Source organism: Crocuta crocuta, unplaced genomic scaffold (assembly GCF_008692635.1).
Source record: "Crocuta crocuta isolate KB4526 unplaced genomic scaffold, BGI_CrCroc_1.0 scaffold131, whole genome shotgun sequence".
In the NCBI taxonomy this organism is placed as follows: domain Eukaryota; kingdom Metazoa; phylum Chordata; class Mammalia; order Carnivora; family Hyaenidae; genus Crocuta; species Crocuta crocuta.
The window spans coordinates 16,156,656-16,178,313 of NW_027528977.1; the positions used below are offsets into that span (position 1 = coordinate 16,156,656).

Consider the following 21,658-nt stretch of genomic DNA (forward strand, 5'->3'; position numbering starts at 1 on the left):
GTTTATTTTCACATTGGTTTCCATATAACACTCAGTGCTCATCCCCACAAGTGCCCTCTTCCATGCCCATCACCCCCCTTCCCCTCCTCCCTACCCCCATCAGTCCTCAGTCTGTTCTCAGCATTCAAGATACTCTCATGGTTTGCTTCCCTCCCTCTCCCCCATTATTTTTCCCCTTCTTCTCCCCCATGGTTCTCCATTAAGTTCCTCCTAATCCTCCTATACGTGCAAACATATGGTATCTGTCCTTCTCTGCCTGACTTATTTCGCTCAGCATAACACCCTCAAGGTCCGTCCATGTTGCTACACATGGCCAGATTTCTTTCTTTCTCATTGCCATGTAGTATTCCATTGTATAGATAAACCAAGAGAAGTATATAGTAGTAATGATGGTGATGATAACCAATGTATATATGGTACCTTTCACAGACCAACCCTTGTATTATGTGGTTATTAACCCCTCTCTGCCCAGAGAAAATATGGGGAAAGTTGATTAAGTTGTCCCACCTTCACATGGCAGGTCACCAGGTGTAAGAGAAATCAGAACGCAGAACATGTACTTTCTGACCTCTATGCAGAGCTGCTGTCCATTTACATTATAGAAATTTTAGAAAACCGAGAAGGAACAGCCTACCTGTTTTCTAAATGCAGCCTTAGTGTACGAGTAAGTGGCTTATTTGAGTTTCTCTGAACACCAGCATGTGGGGGCACTAAGATTTGAATGTTGGTCTTCCGGGTAGCAGATACTTTCCCCTTGCTGTGTTCTCTAGTCTGTGACATGTTCTCGCTCCACTCACATGACATCCTGGGGGAGGAGTGTTGGGGGGTGGGGAGGGAAGGGGGAGACTCCACCCTCTGCTCAGTCTTCCTTTTGTTCTGGGCAGTCACATGTCAGTGAAATGACTGGCAGCTCTCACAAGATGTATGTGGGTCAGAACTGAGACTGGGACAGGTTGAGCGATTCTGTGGCTTAGTTTTAGGGCAATTTTATTGAAGAAATAGAGGCAGTAAACTCCTGATTCAGGTCATTTGACAGCTTAAAGAACAAACAGTTAACTTCTCTGTTTCCATTTCCGCCCCCTGCATCTGTGAGAGATTTCCTTTTATACAAGTCAGAAATTTTGCCTAATGCTTCATTTTCTAACCAAGTTAGCAAAGAAAACCCTTTGATTTTCTTACCATTACATCAGAAGACTAATAAAAATTACAATTTCCATATCTGCTCTCTGCAAATAAAAGGTTTAAAATAATCACAAAAGATTGTATTAATATCCTCTGGAGGGTCTACAACATTTCTTTGACTCCAGCTTATCTTTTGTTTAATTGGTATGTTCTTCTTTATTTTGATAAGCAATGCCAAAACATTCCCCTTCCTCCACTTTAAAGACTCTGTTAATATACTGTGTTTCATTATCTTCCTTATCAACTCAAAGACAATCCCATTCAAGTGGCCCTTTATTACTGTGAAAGAATCTGCTAGGTGGGATGGCTGAAATGCTTCCTATCACCAGTAAAATACCTGACATTTAAACTATATTTTCCTTCAATCTATTCTTTTTAGCTGAGTAACCTAGACAACTATCTTTTTTGAAAAGCTTTCATCACACCTTGGCAAATTCCCTATATCTGTTTCTTATTTACAATTTATAGTGAAGCCAGAAAAGACTCAATAGTCTTGAATAATTTGAGCTTGCCACCTATTTCCATGCAGAATTGTTAATACAGTGCAGGCAAATGGGCAAAAGCAGATAAAATGGAGATTGGGGAACTTTAGTCTCATCCAAAGGCAATTTTCCCTAAGTAAAGTACAATCAAGAGAAGATACAAGAATTGCCCATAACAATCCTTACTCTCACAGGGTGGGAGTAAGGAAGGATCTCTTCTGGTGGTATCAATTATATTCCCTTTCTTAGTAGTCTGTTGCAAGAGCTCTGCTATGCCCACAATGTGGGAACCAGCTTTATCCCAAATGGGGTTAATAAAAGAGTTAAAATCCACCCAGCCATCATCACAAGGGATGATTTCCGATTCTGATCCAGTGTTAAAACTAAAAAAACAACAGTGCCAAGAGAGCTGAAAATGAACACAGTCTGTGTGTCTCTAACTCAGAACAGACTCAAGCCATGAACGGCTCTCTGGTCTTCTAGCCTTTCCTGGATCCCTGACCTCCTACATCTGGTCAGTAAAATGAGAGTGATATCAATGGCATTAGCACAAGCCCCTGAACTGCATCTCAGCCTAGAATTCTTCATGGAAGGTTCACAACTTCTTCATTCATTGATTCATTGATTCATTGATTCATCAAATGTTGATTATTCATTGAGCCTTTAAAAGTCAGGTACTAGCGTGAACTCTGATAGATCTAGGAATGAGATTTAGAAAGGGACCCTAGCTACCCTACCAGTCAGGATTCCAGCAGGAAAGAGATGGCATTTACTCAGGACAAATAATGAGAGCTAAATAAAGAATTATTTACAGAAGTATGGGCAACGTTAAGAGAAACCAAGAAGACATGGTGCAGTTTCCTGGGGATAGTGACAACAAGGAGCCGCAGCAGCCCTCTGGGCCTTGAGGAGCAGTGGAGAAAGTAGTTCTCTAAGCCCACAAGGGTCGAGGCTACCTCAGGTGATCTTAGGTAGAGGGACACAATCAACCTGAAGTGACTTGGCAGGGAAGGAAGTGGGAATAAATTCCTCAGTCTCACTTTTGTCCTGCCCTCTCATCTGGTGACTTCCATTGGCTAAACCCAACTGGAAGCCAAAGTCAAAGAAGCTTCTTGCAATGATAAAAATGAGCCTCCCAGGGCCTGAACAAAGTGGAGAACGGGCAGATATCTAACAAAGATATATTTGCATATTTTTCTACGCCCCTTTCTGAAAGAAGCTAGTAGTGTTAAATTAATTAATACAGAACTAAAAGACCATCATAGGAGGTTGGAGTTAAACTCCTTCAAGAAACCCAGTGAGAATATGACACTCAGTCCCCTCATGTTGCTCCTTGTAATAATTGGGAAGTAATCACAACAGGCTCTGTGATGGATTGATTGATAGTAAAAACCCAGCTAAACAAACCCCCAGCCACTATACTGAACTGGCTCCCTGGTTAGCAAGATGTGCTAGCATGAGTCTGTTAGCATTCCAAGGCACTCCTTGCCATATGGCAGAATGGAGAAGGAGAGATGGGAAGGAAAAGAACATTTATTAAGTCTCTAATTGTACTCCAGATCCTGGACTAGATAATTTACACACTTTGCTCCATTTTTATTCCCACAAGGACTTAAGCGATGTTTTTTAAATTAATTAATTAATTAATTTATTTAAATTTTACAAATGAGGAAACAGAGTCACTGAGAGGTTGACTAGATAGCTCAGTGTCACACCATCAGCTGATAAGAAATCAGGAAACACCAGATTTGGCAAGCACACCAGACTGGGAGTTAGGGAGTCTACCCAATATACAAATAATTTTTCCTTGGGAGAGTCTCTTAGCCTCCCTGCTCTGTGGTGTCCATATCTGTTAAGTAAGGAGGGCCAGCCTCCAGGGTCCAGGGTAACATGAATGTATAGACTAGAGTGGGTGAGGACAGTGGCATACTGAGGAGCCTATGTGCCTTGCCTTGACCCCATACTCAGTTCCCACCAATTGTTGGTATTTAGAAATGCAGGAGCTGATTTTTCAAAAAGGATTTCTTTTGTGATGTGTGTGTGTGTGTGTGTGCTTTAATTGTTTGTAAAAAACCTCACAAAAATGTCAAATTTCATTGAACCCAAACAAAATACCCTTGTCACTCTGATAGTCTGGGTCAGACATTTCATTCGTCCAAGACTAGCCTTTTCCTTGATATAAAATCAATATGTTATGTGCCCCAAAGTCCTCTTTAGTTTTTCATTATTCAGAAGCCTTTATTAGGTGGCTGCTGTGCTAGGCAATGTTAGTGCTAGGAGTATGATAATAAGCAGAAGTTCTCACCTTCTTAGTCCTTACACATAGTGGAGAAGATGGACTTGAAAATAAATGCAAGGACCCAGGTGTTAAGCCTCAGAAGTACAAGGTTAGTTATAAAATGCCTCAGAGGAGGTGGGCTAGCATGGATGCAATCATTTTGAAATGAAGGCCAAACCTCCCCTGAAGTTACCTTCCATCCTTCTGTTTTTCCTTCAGGTATTTTAGGGCACCTCTCCTCCTGCCTAATCCAGAGGAACCCTAGACTCCGCCTTCCAAAGAAACATCCTCCAATCACAGATGCATCCCCCTAAGTCTCAGTCAGCCATCCAGGGTTGGCCCTGGATGGAAGCTGTGCACCCTCTTTGCCTCCCTTCCCTACTCTCCAGCTAATCCATTTTAACCTCCCATTTTTTTTTTTAAATTACAAAAACAAATGTTTCATTGTATACCCAATTCTTAGGATATGCCACGTGCAGGAATCAACCTCACTTAATTAGTGGAGGACTTTGAAGGTCAGCAGAGTCGTGGCTGGACAAGCTTTTATGACCATCACTCTCACTTTGGGAACATCCGGGCCCTGGGCAAAGAGAGTTCCTGGCACAGGCAGTTGACCAACAATAGGTTCACCCTTCCTGCTAGGTGACCCAGAGACAGTGCACTGAGAAGGCCCTTTTAATGAAGTATTTTTGAATCCTTAGAGGAGGGAGCTCCAAGGGAAGAGATGCTGAATATACGTGCGGTTTTTATAAGAAGCAGCTTTTACCTCTTTCTTTTCTGTGCAACATCCTGCAGTGCTTGGGGGGACATTTGCTGAGAACATTCTTAAAATAGAGGCATGGAAACCAATCTGTCAGGTAGAAGTGTGCAGGCGGTGAAACCCTGGTTACCGTGACACCAAGCTGGCATGTGAATTATCTTGTCCCACCAGACTGATCCCAGCTGAGGGTGGGGGGGCAGGGCAGAGGGTCATGGGAGGCGCTGAGTGACCATGCTTCCTGGGCCTGATGCCTAGCATGGAGACCCCTTAGGCTGCTTGTCCTTGACCGCTGCTGTCTTTGTGGTTCTAGGCATCTGGAAGACAACCAGGTCAGCGTCATTGAGAGAGGCGCCTTCCAGGATCTGAAGCAGCTGGAGCGATTGTAAGTACAGTACAACCTCCTTTCTTGAGAAGTCTTTTTTTTTTTTTTTTTTTTTTTGNTTTAATAAAATGTTTGCTATTTTATTTAAAGCACATTAGATGCATGTTAAAGAGACACGGTGATCCTTTTAAACTCTTTTGCTTTATTTTATTTTTTTAAACTCTTTTTCTTTAAAAGATGCTAGATTTGGCATCTGGGGTTTGTTTTTCTTCTTCCAAGGCTTCAGCTGTTGGTATCTGTACATGGGCCTGCTTCTTGCCCAATCCTCAGCCTTCCCTTTTGCAGAGGAAGGAAACCAGAAGCTGATAATCCCTGCCAGGGAAGCCAGTGTCAGATACACGCTATTCCCCTGCATGGGTAGCAGGCTCCCTCCTCAGGCCCTCTCCTCCCCAAACCCCCTCTGCCCCTCACAGGAGAGGAAGGGTAGGAGAGTGGGCTGTACCTCTGGTGTGCTTGTATCTGCTCTGAGCTGCAGTCTGTGTCAGGAGGCCCACATGTTTCCAGGAGAGAACGTGGTGCCAGGGTTTAAAAATAGGCTGCTGTTCTGACTATCAGAGGGAGAGATGAAGAGGGGTGGGGATGGAGATGGATGGAGCCTCCATTTGTTTTGTTGATTAATGGTTTTGCAGAAAACTCTCGGGTCACTTTGATGGGGTTGCTGCTCAGATGGTTAAGTGGGCAGCTTCACCTTTCCTCAGTTAATCACATCTGGCAGCTCGAAACATCTGGAGATTTACTTCCTGCGCTCTAAGTGGGGATTGTCCCCAAGAGTACTTAGTCATGCTAGTGGGCGGCTGTCTTCCACATTTCCCTCTACATCCTGGTTGGCCTGACACTTCAGCCTCTTTCTCCTGTAGTTGGGGAACAGGGCTGCAGTAGCTTGCTTCTCCATCAGCCTCCTTAGGAGGATCGTGCTCAGTTTACCTGTTGCCAAATCTCATCTACAGAGATGGGCTTGGATGAGGTAGAGGGCCTGCCACCACCATGTTAGCTTTGTGATCTGCCATCTTTTCCCTTGGAGTCATTGCATCTGGGGCAACACAGGTATTTTCCAGCAACACCCTGTACTGCCCCTCTTTCATGTGAACTGTTTCATTTATTGCTCTCCTTCTGGGTCAAAGGTCAGCATATGGTCTGTTGTTGGTTTAAAAATGTGACATTTATTTCTTATAAAGGAAAAGAGTTCTAAAAGTAATGAATGCTGCCTCTGCTTACATTTATATTTTTAAGTTTCTTAAAATTTAAATCCTTTTCCTTATTTAGACGAATGGAAAAATAAAAGTATTTGTTGAACCTGGTTCTTTTGTATGAGGTATTAAACATTTCTATGGAAGAGTAAATATATAGTCCTTTGTGTTTTTTTAAATGTTTATTTTGAGAGAGAGAGAGACAGAAGGGAGTGGGGAGCATGAGTGAGTGAGGGACAGAGAGAGAAGGAGAGAGAGAATCCTAAGGAGGCTCTGGATTGCCAGCACAGAGCCCAGCTTGGGGCCCAAACTCATGAACCATGAGATCATGACCTGAGCCAAAATTGGAGTCTGACACTGAACCGACTGAGCTACCCCAGGCACCCTGTATAGTCCTTTGTGAAAAGGCTACCTCTTGATTAGTCTTCTAATAAGAAGGGTAAACAAGCTCGTAATTTATTCATTTCATGACTTTTGGGAGGGAACTAATTGAGTACCTTAGACATGTGGGAACTATGCTAATGTTATGTGATGTCTGTTATTTTATCCCTACAAAATTCTTGTGAGGTGTTATTACCCTCATTTTGCAGATGAAGAAACAAGGGTTCAGGGAGATGAAGCCAAAGAATTGTCAAGGTGGGGGTGGGGGGGCAGCCAAAATTCAAAGCTACATCTGTCTAACATCAAAGCCCTATGCCCTTTCATACTTCTGTGCTCGGACATTAGATGAAGTGTGATCTTTAGCAATGGCCCTGCAAATAGCCTCTCACATATGCACTTAACTCCAGGGAATATCAGTGAAATATGCTGGCAAAAGGCGCTTTTCTTTGGCATGGTGAACACAGCTGAAATACTGTGCATGTCTGGGGGACTGAGGGGATTACAATTGCAGGGTAAATCTGGATGTTTCTCTACTTTGGTGTATTAGGAAGCTGAAGCTAGCTGCTCTACTAGATAAACCCTCAAATCTCAGAGCTTAGCACAGTGGAAGTTTACTTCTTATTCATATCAAACCCAGTTAGGGTGTTCTTGGTTGCTGGGGCGCTCTCCTTCAAGGGGAGACTCGGGGACACAGGCTCCTTTTGCTCCTTGGCTCTGCTGTCATTAAACCTTGGCTTCCAAGGTACCGATTTGTGTCTGAATCAAGCCACTGGAAAACAACATGAAGGATTGCACATGGGAGGTTTTCATGGACCAGACCTGGAAAGAGTATATATCACTTCCACCATTATATACCTTGGATTAAAAATTGTTCACATGGCCACAGTAATCTGCAAGAAAGACTAGGAAAGGTAATGAAGCTATATGCCCAGGAAATAGAAGGAACAGGGTTAGTGCACAGCTAACCAGTCTCTGACTTGTAGTGCAAGTGATCTAAAGAAGTGGTTGGGCAAGAAGAAGAATAGAAGTAGAGGTGGCTGGCTCAGTATGCACGTTGGATGGGCCCCCTTAGGGCCTCCCAACGTCAACAAGGGAGAGTGTATGTGACATTATCCTGATGTGTTAATCTGGTGTTGGTTTTACAGTCTGTTCTCAAGCAGAATGGGAAAATATAACATATTTGTCATTAACAACTGAAGAAGTAGATGGCTGATTATGCCATCTGTAGCTCCCACTCCTGACTTCCCTTACCTATGTCTCTATATTTGGTAGTAGTTTCATCTTTATTGATCATACTCTGAAATACAGCCTGGAAATTTTATGGGTTTTGATAATTCATTTCTGAAGTATTGATTTTCATTATGAATGGTCTTTATTGGTTCTATCTCTTGAGCCTTAATGGGGAAGGGTAGAGAATTCTGTCCCTCAGGTCTAAAATCCGAGTTCTTCATTCTTCCATGAAAGGCCTCTGCTGCAGACTAAGTGAGGTGCCTCTCCTCTCATACATCAGTGGTTGTCCTTACCACAACACTTATCATACCATATGTTAATTCTCTTTTTGCTTGATTGTCCCTCCCCAAAACGATGAGTATGTTGAAGTTCTGTCAGAAATCTTGTTTCATTAGGTCTTAAACTCAAAGCTTTGCACAAGGCATGATGGTTAGTGCTTGTGGAATACTTATCAAATACTTGGGATTTTGTTCTTTATCAGTGGTTCTGAACTGGGAGCCATCCCNAGGTGCTGCTGGTATAAAATGGATAGAGGTCAGGAATGCTGCTCAACATCCTACAATGCACAGGACAGTTCCCACAGCAGAAAATTACCTGCTCTAAAACATTAACAGTGCTGAGGGTGAGAAACTCTGCCCTTTATTTACTGTGCGTCAGATAGCATCACAGATACTTGACAAATGCCATCTAATTTAATCCATACAATATTATTAGGTTAGAATAACCATGTCCCTGAGATGACAATATAAAATTCAGAGCATTGCCTTTTAAAGATTTATTGCTGAATATGTCTCCCCTACATCTAATTTAGCTACATCTCACTTTCGGTTTCCCAAAAGAGGACAGGGTGGAGGACTGAGTTAAATGAAACCAAGAGGCATCAACAAATCCTGTAGATGGGGCATTCTACAAGAAAACTGCCTTGGCCTCTTCAAAAATCAATGTCATAAAAGAGATGGGAGTTGGCAATTGCAGATTAAAAGAAGCTTAAGATATAAACAGTAGCAAAAAATTGGGAGGGTCAATAGAGTATAAGAGTTCTAAGATCTTTGAATTATCCAGGAAGTGATAATAGCACTAATGTTTATTGTCTTATTAAATCAAGGATGCATGCTGCAATCTGAAGGATAGCCTCTAAAAAGAATAGTTTAAAAAATATAATAACCTAATAGAGGGAGAAAGGACATAGAATAAAACAAAGAGAAATATGATTAATTCAAATCAGGGATAAAAGGAAAGAAAAAGGAACATAGGACAAATACAACAAAGAGAAAACAAGTAGTATGATGATCTTAAACACAAAATATCATAATTATTTTGTATGTAAACAAGATAATCCTCCATTTGAAAGGCAGAGTGGATTAAAAAAACAAACGATAATTATATGCTTTTTGCAAAGACAAGCATTAACCATGAAGATAGAGACAAATTGAGAGTAAAAGGATGGAAAAGATACCATGAAAATATGAACCAAAAGAAGGTTGGTGTGGCTCTGTTAATACTACATAAAATAGACTTAAAAAAAAAATGACATTAATGGAGATAAAGAGGGCTATTTCATAATGATAAAGGAGTAAATATGCCAGAAAGATAGAATCTATATTTGCATGTGTCTAAAAACATAACCTGAAAATACGCTATGCAAATATTGACATAATTAAAAGGATAGATACGTTTATATTCATAGTTAAGATACTGTTCTTGTAATTAGTGGTATAAGCAGATAAAATGTTGTTACTAATAATATTATATTATAATATTAGTAACAATATAAAGTATTATTCCTAACAACATGGAATAATATGACAAAGTTGGCAAATCTGACCCTAATCATATGTAGAGAACACAGCAACCAGAAAATGTAGAATACATATTTTTTCTGGTGCATACGAAACTTTTATCAAGCACTGGCCTACAATCAGGTCTCAACAAATATCAAAGGGTTGAAATCATATGGAGTATTTTCTCTGACTACAGCCGCAGAAATATTTAAGAAGTCAATAAGAAAATAATTAGAAAATTTCAATATATTTGGAAATTGAGTATTATACTTCTAAACATCTCAAAGAACATATCACAGTGGAAATTGAAAGATATATTTTCTGAATGTTAATAAACACTATATATCACACTGTATGGATTGCAGCCAAAGCCATGCTCAGAAGAAAATGTATAGCCTTTAAGCTATATTATTCAATTATATGATTGAATTATATAAGAACTCAAGAAGCTAGAGAAAGAACAAAAAAGTAGAAGAAAGGAACTCAGTAAAAGAAGAAGTATATGAAATATATATATTTATAGATAATTTTAACTCTGAAAAGCCAAACGTTTGTTCTTAGAACAATAAAAGTATAAAAACTAGTAGGACTTATCATAAAACAAAAAAGAGGGGTTCCTGGGTGGCTCAGTTGTTAAGCATCCAACTCTTGAGTTCAGCTCAGGTCATGATCCCAGGGTCGTGGGAGCCCAGGGCTCCAGACTGAGGGTGGAGCCTGCTTCAGAGTCTCTCTCCCCCTCTGCCCCTACCTCCAGCTTTCTCTCTCTCTCTCTCAAAACAAAATAGAACAAAGGAATACAAAAAAGAAGCTGTCTTGCCAATTGCCAATATGAAGGATAAAAAGGACATATATATGGATTTTACAGATTGAAATGATAAAAGAGTAGACTTTTTTAAGTTTATTTATTTTGAGAGAGAGAGAGAGTATAAGCAGATAAGGGGCAGAGAGGGAGACTCAGCACAGGGCTAGATCCCACAACTCTGGGATCATGACCTGAGCCGAAATCAAGAGCTGGATGCTCCATCAACTGAGCCACCCAGGCACCCCAATAAGAATAGATTTCGAACAACTTTAGTTCAGTGATTTTAAAGATTAAGTGAAATTGAAAACTGAAGCAAGAAGGGATAGAAACTCTATATAGTCCTGTATTAAATTAAACCTTTTAACTGAAATATCCCACCCAAATCCATGTAGACTCAGATGGCTTCGCTAGTGAATTCTACCAAAGCTTTAAGGAATAAATAATATGAACTTAATGTAAATGTATTCTATACAAAGAATGGATATTTGTCTTTTGAACAGTATAATTTTTATGGCAAAATTCAGCAAGAACATTTCAAGAAAAAATATAAATCAACATATTTCATTAACATTTATATGGGTTTCCTAACAAAATATTAGCAAAGTAAATTTAGTGGTGCATGAAACGGATATTTTACAACGAAGCTTGGATTATTCAAGGAATACAAGGTTGGTTTAATATTTAAAAATTCCTCTCTTGGGGCGCCTGGGTGGCTTAGTCAATTAAGCGTCCGACTTTCACTTGGGTCATGANACAACTAGGATAGTAGAGCCAAAGACACACACAACATCTACAATAAAACTAGTTTACAAAGTATCTTAGTAAACTCCTGCACCCCTGATAAAAGTAGGCAGGGAAAAACAGCTGATGTTTACAAGACCATTGTGTCATCCCATCCGTGTGGGACGAAGCAGAGGGAAGCCGGCTGAAATTCTTATGACTCTGGAAGCAGGAGATCACTTAAATGACTGATATGTAGTCACTAGAAAATACCGTGGCCAACCTGAAGAAAGCTGCCAAAAATAGAAGGGAGTTGAATTAGATCCAGTTTATGTTAAGTACGAAGGAACCATGATGCAATAATAACTGATAGTACTTGGAGTATTCTGGGCCCCGTAAGTTCTTTAAACTAACAAAAGCATGGCTCTTTTTCAAAGAAGGGCCTAGCACTGATAAGAAACTCCTTAAGAGTAGTTGATCAGAAGAGGAACAATAGTAGAAATGAAAAAGAGAACTTCTTCATGAAAGTGTTAGAAATCACCAGAGGAGTTAGAGCTTAAAAATTCAAGGCCTTGTTTTTCATTAGTTTGTGCAAAAAAACACAAAACAAAACAAGAATGAACTCTAGACTCTTGAAGCTAAAAAAGCTATCACTTCCCACTCCTTCCTCATAAAACTACAGGGATTTCTTTCATTTAAGAAATAAGCAACCAAAAAGATTATAGTTGAAGCTCATGCAAAGTGTTTTTTCATAAGAAAAATTAAAAAGTAAGAAGTATAATAACCTTTCTAGAAACAATGAAAATATGCAAGAAAGTAGTATCCACACAACAGATGAAAACTAATGGAATAGTTCAAAACTAGCTATCCAGATTTAAGGTTTTACAAACTAAAAATTACAACATAAATTTGAATTTTAAAAACTCATAATTTAGATGATTAGAGAAAAATAGGATTTGAAAGGAGGGGTAAAGAACTCGGAACAATTTTGAAATAAAAGAACTAATTTCAAAATAAACTCTGTCAATTCTGAAGAAGAAGAATGAACTTGGAAGAATCACAGTATCCAATTTCAAGACCTAACATAAAGCTACAGTAATCAAGACAGCATGCCGTTGATGAAATAATAGACATATGAATTAACAGAACAGAATAAAAAAACCCAGAAATAAACTCATTCAAATGTAATCAACTGACTTTTGACAGCGATGCAAAGACAATTCAATGGAGAAAGAATAGTCTTGTCAGCAAATGGTACTAGGATGATTAGATGTTCATTTGTAGATAATTGAACCTAGACACAAACCTTACATATTACACAGAATTCAATTCAAAGTGGATCATAGACCTGAGTGTAAAATGTAAAACTATTAAACTTCTAGGAGAGACAAGAGAAAAAATTACATGACATTGGGTTTGGGGATATGTTTCTTGACATAACAACAAAAGCATGATCTATACAAGAAGAAGAAAACTTGATCAATTGAACTTTATTAAAATTAAAAACTTAATGTTCCACAAAGGGCACTGTTAGGAGAATGAAAAGACCAGTCACAAACTGGGAGAAAATTTTTACAAAATGCATATCTGACTTGCATACAATATATACAAAGAACTTTCAAAAATTTAACAGTAAGAAAGCACTCCTACCCCTCCAAAGAGAAAGAAATGGGCAAAAGATTTAAACAAGTACTGTACCAATATGATATGTAGATGGCAAATAAGCATATGTAAAATTCTCAGTACTACATTTTTAGGGTAATGCACATTAAACAACAATGAAATACTACTCCCCCCCTTAATTACAATGGCCAAAATACTAAAAACTGGTAATACTAATTGGTGGTGAGAAGGTAGAGTAATAGGGACTCTTATTTATTGCTGGTGGGAATGCAAAATAGTATAGCCACTGTGGAAGAAAATTTAGCAGTTTCTTACAAAGCTAAACATAGTCATATCTTATAGTCCAGCAGCTCAGTGGTTAGGAATGCAGGGAAGAAAAGGGGATGGAGGGTTGAATAGGTGAAACCATGGGAAAGGAGAGGCTGAGGATGGCGAAGTAATGCTGTATGATACTGAAATACTGAATATATGACATTTGGATGGATGAAAGCCCATAGTATTTTACAGCATATGGAGTGAACCTTAATGTATGAACATTTCTAAAATTCATTTAGAAAATTGGAAGATTCCAACATGGAATACAGACTGTGATGAATGTATGAATCAACTTCTTAAAAGTGATGGGGGAAAGTTACTGACCTAAGTATATTTCAGAATGAGTGGAGTCTGTGAGACTAAAGGCCAAGGGAACCATACCATAAGAACTGTATTCTGGTTGACAAACTTTCCCACAGGAGTATGAGTTAACAACTCTGAAATCACTGTGCATGTGTATTGGAATTGAACCATGGATGGTGGATGGTGGAGACAGGTTTCTCATTGCTGAAATGGGTGGTTACAGACAAGCAATGAAGAAAACTATAATGATCTTTGTGGCAATGGATTAGAGTTGGAGATATCAGTATGAACAAATGTTTAGCCTGATAAAGATATGTTCACTTAATATATATGGATACATACATAGAAATATATTGACTGGTAAATATACATAGGCTTGTATGCAAGCAGATATTTCCTTGTTCTGTTAGCAGGAGAGCCTGGACGCAATGACACCACAGTAGCATATTCCTATATGTTAGGTATATGCTCACATATACCTAGTGCCTGATCTTCGCTTCTAATACCATTGTCCAATGAAGGGGAGCTAAGACTCTTGGAGATATGGGTTGATTCTAGGACTTAGCATGAGATAGGTTGCACCAGAAAGAAGTGCTTAAAAAAACAAAACAAAACAAAACCCACAATTAGGGGATATATTGAAAGAACAGGAGCAAACCAAAAGAGTCCCTAACTGCCAAAGCTGAAACCATTTCAGCAACAAGGAAGCAAATCAATGTTTGCTTTATAACCAAAGTATAAAATATCCATCATGAGTCCATATTGACATAATAAATGATTGAATAAATAAATGAATGGGGAGAGGAGAAGTCTCCCATTCAGAAGAATTCTAAGTCATTTATATAGATTTTCTGCTCTTAAGGAGGTGGAACATAACTTTCCACTTATTAAATGGAGGCTTTGCACAGTGACTTCCTTCAAAAGAGTACTGTATGAAAAAGGGAGGGCAGAGCATAGTAACTTCACACTGGAGAAATATGACACACCCTACTACCTCAGGTTGGCCAGATGATCAAGGCCAATATCCAAAGTGTTAAGTCATGTTCATAGTACGTGCCTTTGATATGGTATAATGAAAATAGCAGTTTATATCTGTGATCTCCATCTCAAAAACCCATAACTACATTCTAATGAGAAAAACATCAGAAAAATTCCAATTGAGGGACATTCTTAAAAACATTTCAGCGGTCCTCAAAACTGTCAAAGTTATCAAAAACAGAAGTCAGTGAAGCTGTCAGAACTAAAAGGAACATAAGGAGACATGATGACTAACTGTAATGTGTCATCCTTGATGGTATCCTAAAACAGAAAAAAGATACAGGTAAAAACTAAGGACATCTATATAAAGTATTGACTTTAGTTCATTATAATGTATCAATATTGGGTCATTAATTGTGGCAAATGTACTAATGTAAGACCTTAACTATAGACATACACACAAGAATGTTCATAAGAGCACTATTCATAATAGCCCTACATGGAAACAGGCCAGCTGCTCACCACCGTGAGAAAAAATAGATTATGGTGTATTCATATAATGGAATAGACTGATGGAAAATTAAAAGTTGCACCAACACACACACACACACACACACACACACACACACACAAAACAACTACAATGTGTAACAACGTGGTAATTCTAAGAAACAGAATGAGTGACAAAAGCCAGACATGAAAGTATATATATTACCTGATTCCATCTATATAATCTTCAAAATAGCAAAACTAATTTATGATATTAAAAGTCAAGATAGTGTTTTTATCATTGGAGAGCTATAAATGGGAGAGAGCATTAAAGGGTTTCTGGAGTGTATCATCTGTTTCTGTATCTGAGTAGGGGTTTTGTGCATCTGTTCAACTAGGTGAAAGTACTTCTAGCCATAAAATTTAGATGTGTGTATTTTTCTATGTATATGTTCTACTTCAAACAAATTATTTTAAAAGAAGACATTGGAGACATATATAACAACCAAATTCAGTGCCTTGCTTTTATTTTTTTTTCAAATAGTTTATTGTCAAGTTGGTTTCCATATAACACCCAGTGCTCATCCTCACAAGTACCCTCCTCCATGCTCAGTGCCTTGCTTTTAATTAAAGGCTGGTTTGAAGAAATGAATAAAATAAAAGTTTGAGACAAATGGAGAAATCTGAACATGGATCGGGTATCATGAATATTATGTCAGGGAATTGTTTATTAATTTTGCTAAATGTGATCATGATACTCTAGTTATCTGGGAAAGCTTCTTAAGTTTTTGAGATTCATGCAGAAGTGTTTAGGGATCAAGCGTCCTGATTTCCGTATTGAACTTTATATGGTTCAATAAAGAAAACAGAGTAAAACAACTATAGCAAAAGGAAAATAATTGTTGAATCTAATTGGTGAGCATACAAAAGTTCAAAGTACATATTTTTTCTTTACGTTTGAACATCATTATTAAAAAAATGTTTTTAAGTTTATTCATTTTGAGGGAGAGAGAGAAAGAGAGCACATGCTGGGGTGGGGCAGAGAGAAGGAGAGACAGAATCCCAAGCAGGCTCCACACTGTTAGCACAGAACCTGATGTGGGGCTCAAAACTCACAAACTGTGAGATCATGACGTGAACCGATATCAAGAGTTGGACACTTAACTGATTGTGCCACCCAGGCACCCCTGAATGTTTTTTATTAAAATTTTGTAAATGTATTTTTTTAACTATCATGTACTTTTTTTTTTTTTTTTTTGGGGGGAAAAAAATACCTGTAGCTCTGAAATTAAAGTAACTTGCCATGCTGAGATTTAAATCCAGGACTATTCTGAATTCAGGTGCTAGGTAAAGAAAACATCACTGTCAGGAATTGGAAGGAGATTGTGATATTTATTGTATTATCCAGTTTCCTCATTTTACAGACAAGGAAACAGACTAGAGAGGAATTTGATGTCTATGAAATGTTAATGCAGCACGCAGTATTTGAGGGGTTGAGTTGCCTTAGTGTTAGCTCAGTTTTTCCAAAGAGCAGAACACAATGGTGTTCTTAGCCCTAAGCCAGAGTTCCCATTTACTCTTTAATTAGATGTGAAGTCAATAATTAAATTATATATTTAAATGCATATGTGTGGCAAATATATATTTTTAAATTTTTGCAAGATTTATTTTGTTTCTGGGAAGATAGAAGTCTGCTTGTCCCACCAGAACTAAGATGTGTTATGTTCCTTGAGCCAATCATTTAGAGGTCAGACATTCAAACAGCCCATGAATGTGGCTTTTTCTTCTTTTGGCTTCATTTGTATCAACATCAAACACTGACCATTGTTATTAACTCAGAATTATGGACAGAGTTTTCTTTGTGCAGTTTTATCGCCTGCGGTGTCTACACTTAAATTACTCTACGTCCATGAAAAAAACCCCAGTGTCTGTGTGGATGTATAAGCTGCCAACACCAGAAACACCACTGTTGACAGATTTTTTATTGGTTTATGTTTTTATTCCTTTAAAAAAAAAAAACTTCTATCTTGGAATATATTCTCCATTGGTTCCTTAAGAATTGCAAAATGGTGTGAAGGGAATGCCTTAAAACTAGGGAAATGTTAGGGGAAAAATAAAAGCTGTAGAAAATGTTCACCACCATGCCAGGAGGCCTGTAATCATAGACCAGCCTGCTTGATTCTCTTCCACCAAGCCCTTTCCTTTCTGGTTGCATTGAAGGACCAAGGCAGATGAGGAGGAGGTTGTTGGAAGACTCAAGCCTAAAATCTTCAACTACACCTTATAACCATAACCATAACCATCACTATAACTTCATATCGTAGGGGTTGGTTGGGGCCATCTCCCTAGAGAACAAGACTCAACGTTATAAGCTTAGGGATGGTGGGAAATTTAAGCGAATATGTAGGAAGAAAGTGTAGCAAAGTAGTAAGGAATATGGGCTCTGGCACCCTGGCCTACACTTACATGCTGTTTGACCTTGGACGAATTAATAAGCCCCTCTTAGCCTCAGTTGCCTTATCTGTAAAACATCTGTATATCTACCTCACAGGGTTGCTGGTAAAACTGCATCGCATACATGAGAAGAATTTAGAACAGGTTCTGGTTTGTAGTAAATGCTTATAAGCATTTCATTGCAGTCTCTGGAAAAAGAAAGAAAGAAAGACTGATTATGTCTGGAGATTCCAAACCTTTCTCTAGCAACTTCCTCTCCCACTCCACCCCACAGCAGCCCACCCATCTCCAGACAATTCCAGGTAACAAATATCTATTAAGCACCTGCTGTGCCACCAGGCATTGTGTCAGTAATAGAGTTTTTGAGAAGAACACAGTGGAATCCTTGCCCTCAAGCTGCTTATAGTCTATTTAGGAAGGCAAGCATGTAATCACAAACTGTTCAACACGGCAGATAATGAACCCTCAAGAGTACAGAGGAATGGTCACCTCTACCAGTGAGGCCAGGGAAAGCTTTACTCAGGAGGCATCACTTGAACTGAGTCCTGAAGATCAAGGAGTACAAATAGTGACCACCACTTTGTCTGGGTTGTTTGGAATGGAAGCAAGAATAACAAGGGCCAGTCTCTAAAAGTTTCCACACCCTTAGGTCTGCCAATTTAGTTACAGTGAATGTGTATTATATATTTAGTCTGGTGATTTAAAGATTAAGAATGTGGACTCAAAGTTAGGGTAGACCTGGATTTGAACTGGGGTAAATCTCATTTCCTTTACCAGCCATGTGACCTTGGGCAAGTTTCTCAATAGCTCTGAGCTCCATCTGTTAAATGGAGATAATCATTGTTGAGTAGAATTGCCTTTTAAATGGAAGCTTGTTTCTAAATTGGCAAGAAAGATTAAAAATGGAAAATATTCAAAATTCTAGATAATTCTATCCCGTGAACAAGACATGTAGGGACTGTTTTATACTGAAATCACCATTGACCACTGGAATCCCCATCAACGAAATGCTTAGGGTGAGAGGCGCAGGAGGACTGAGATTGAGGGAGGGACGGATTCTTGTCTCTCATCCAAGTCATTTGGGAGCACAGGTTCATTGAGAAGAATGTGAGTAGGACCTTCTGTACCTTGTATTTCTTACTGACTTTTAATCTTTGCGGAAGGCCTGTACTTGGGTTCACCCGTAAGTTAAATCCACATGTAGCACAATTCCACTAGCCCACAAGGCTTTCATGAGATGACCCATGTGAAGGGCTTCACACAGTGACTGGCACAATTATCACTCCGTGTATTGAGTCATTATCCCAGCCCCTCCTTCTCTTCTCTATCTTCATCATCCATCATAGGCGAAAAGTGATGGATAAAGAAAAAGAGCAGTTTACTTGACCAAATGAGCCAAATAAGTACATTTTTACTCATTGCTTTGTTTCCAGCTCTTAGGCCAAAGACCCCATGCTAAATATGTACCAACTTGGCTTCCTATTCTTGTTTTCCCATCAAAAGTCATCAAAGCATGTTTTCTCATATGGAAAATGAACTTAATAGTATTTTCCGTCTGATAAGAGTAAGGCTGTTGTCAGAAAATATGTAGCCTGCTAAAGTACTCTAAAAAGGCAGATAAAACAAAGTAAATTTTCATGATTATTTCTATCATCATGTGGGGGCACAGCAACATAGCTGGGTTAGATTGTGCCCCGTTCTTCCCCTGAATGCCTTGAAGATCGAAAGGATTAATTAATTTTTAGTTCATTTGTTTTATTCTCTTTCTTTATAGTATACTGTTTTGTGAGAAGTAGAGATATATCTGAAAAGATCGTGGTCTTCTCGTTTCAGAATATAACAAGTAGAGCTACTCTAAGTCTGGGAATATGTCAGCCAAAGTTTGAATCTCAAAATGCTTTTGTCTCTGTTGCTCTGTCTGTGTGTGTGTGTGTGTGTGTGTGTGTGTGTGTGTGTGTGTGTGTGTGTNTGTCAGCCAAAGTTTGAATCTCAAAATGCTTTTGTCTCTGGTGTTCTGTCTGTGTGTGTGTGTGTGTGTGTGTGTGTGTGTGTGTGTGTGTGTGTGTCTTTGGCTTCTCCAAGATGTGGAGGTTTGGAATGAAAATGATAATTGACCTTTAACAAGAGAGCTGAGAGAACTGCTTCTGTATATTATATGGCTGTGCACTGGATTTTAAATGTTTGATTAAGTTATTAGAGTGTTTTGCTTTGGCATAAAGTACTATAAATTTACAATTGCGGGCCAAAGCGGTTCGTCAGTGGAGAAGAATAAATTGTTTTGAGAGGTGCTTCAAAACCTGGATTTTATTCTCTTGGAAAGACAGGGTTTTAAATAAATCATGTAATACAAATGAGAATTTCCATAATTGAGGTTCAAATCAGGAAGATCCCTAGGAGCTTTGGAGTGGTAAAATGAAAAGCAATATTCCAATATGTATTCATTTTTTTTCTTTTCTCTTTAAATGTGTGTTTTGAGGGGCACCTGGTGGCTCAGTCAGTTAAGGGTCTGACTCCTGGTTTCAGCTCAGGTCATGGTCTCACGGTTTGTGAGTTTGAGCCCTGTGTCTGCTTATGTGCTGACAGCGTGAAACCTGCTTGGAATTCTCTCTCTCTCTCTCTCTCTCTCTCCCCCTCTTGCTTGCACTTTTGCTCTCTCTGTCTCTCTCTCTCTCTCTGCCCCTCCTGCTTGCTTTCTCTCTCTCAAAACAAAGAAATAGACTTTTAAAATAAATAAATTTACATTTTGAGTGTGCTAACTTTGTTTTTAGAGACCCAGAGACCAAAAAACACAAAACAAGCACACATTAAATATATGTTGTCAGACAGTTTTTCTCTGGGATGTGTAGAAAGACTTAAAAAAAAAAAAAAAAGTTTTCAGGACACCTTTGCTTACAGTGATTCACACGGTTAGAGGCCCCTGTCAACTGCACCCATGCCATTACTTACACAATTTCTGTCTGGCAGTCCTCACTCCCTGTCACCCAGTAATTTCATTCTATGACAGCTTTCATGTTTTCAGAGCATGTCCTCTTACTGCTGTCATTTAGGAAATCTATCTTAAATGGCGACTCCTCTCTCTTGGGGGCCTCTTTTGGCTCGTGGCCTGAGACCTTCTCCCAGGATCCTTCCACCTGTTTCCTTAAAGTCCCCAGCCTCCTCTCAGAACAGCTAGGCTTCTCCCAGAAGCACCAAAGTAAATACATGTGATTAAAAGTATGTGATTGGTTTCTGTACTGCTTTATGCATTTGATATAGGTATACACTAGAGAACTTTCTACCGTACAGTGTACAAATATACCATTTATAATTGATTAAGTAGGGCAGTTGTGGTCATTTCGAGGAAAATAGGCCATCAAACCCTCTGTTGGGAACCTGGGCATGTATTCTGACATTTGTTTCTATGAGATCGCGTGAAATAAAGTTAGGGCTCAGCCCTTTGTACAAGATTGTAGAGTGCTACCCAAATTGTATTGCTACAACACCGATTTTCATTGGAGATTAGCTCAGTAATTAAGACACAGGCTGTGTCCTCAGGCTACCTCCCTGGGAATCTCAGGTTCTCCACTGGCCAGTGGCACAGCCTTAGGCAAGTGCCTTAATCTCCCATCTGTACAAAGGGATAATAGAATTATGTACCCTAGAGTTGTTGAGAGGATTGAATGAAATAATGCATGTTTTGTGTCTAGCAAAGCACCTGACACAAAACAAAGTGGTGAATGCGTATCAACTATTCATTACATCATCATCATGATCAGACTTAAGTGACAATTTAGTATATCAAAAAATCTCTCCGCAAAATGGAAACAAATATAAATGTGAGGATGGTCTGTTCAGGTATTCCCTCACTAATGAATGCTCAAGGGTATGCTGATGCCAACCCTGGGTTGGACACCCCATTCATCTGTACACAGCAACACTCATCTCCCCAGTGGCCTCCGTGCCTCCCATTCACCTATGATCTTGTACACCTGCTGTCACCTGGGAGCCATCCTTTTCCCAGCTGGTCCCTACTTCCCATAGGGTGAGGGCTATTGTGACAGGACTGAAGGATAGAGAGCCCACAGATGTGGGAAGTGCAGTAAAGTCACTACCACGCCTCCAGCCTTAGTATCCATCTTATTGAAGCATCCCCTGGGCTCAGAATGTTAAAATGTCCTTTCCACATGCACATTGTAAGATGTCAGAGAGATTCCAGGCCTGGATCTTAGCAAAATTGAAGATGATGTTGAGTCTTTGAGCATCCTGAGACCCATCATTACTACCTTTAGAGTTTGTGACAGAGTGAGAAAAAGGGACTGAGGATAACAGATT

The 21,658-nt window shown here is 39.2% G+C and overlaps 1 protein-coding gene across 1 annotated transcript in view; it reads left to right on the forward strand.

Annotated features, from left to right (window-relative positions):
* The window catches only part of SLIT3 (slit guidance ligand 3), a 598,836-nt gene that overhangs the window by 45,780 nt on the left and 531,398 nt on the right, over positions 1-21,658 (forward strand). Inside the window, exon 3 of the mRNA XM_077757361.1 lies at positions 5,013-5,084. Within this exon, the coding sequence (XP_077613487.1) occupies positions 5,013-5,084 (72 nt within the window). The remainder of the gene's footprint in view (positions 1-5,012; positions 5,085-21,658) is intronic.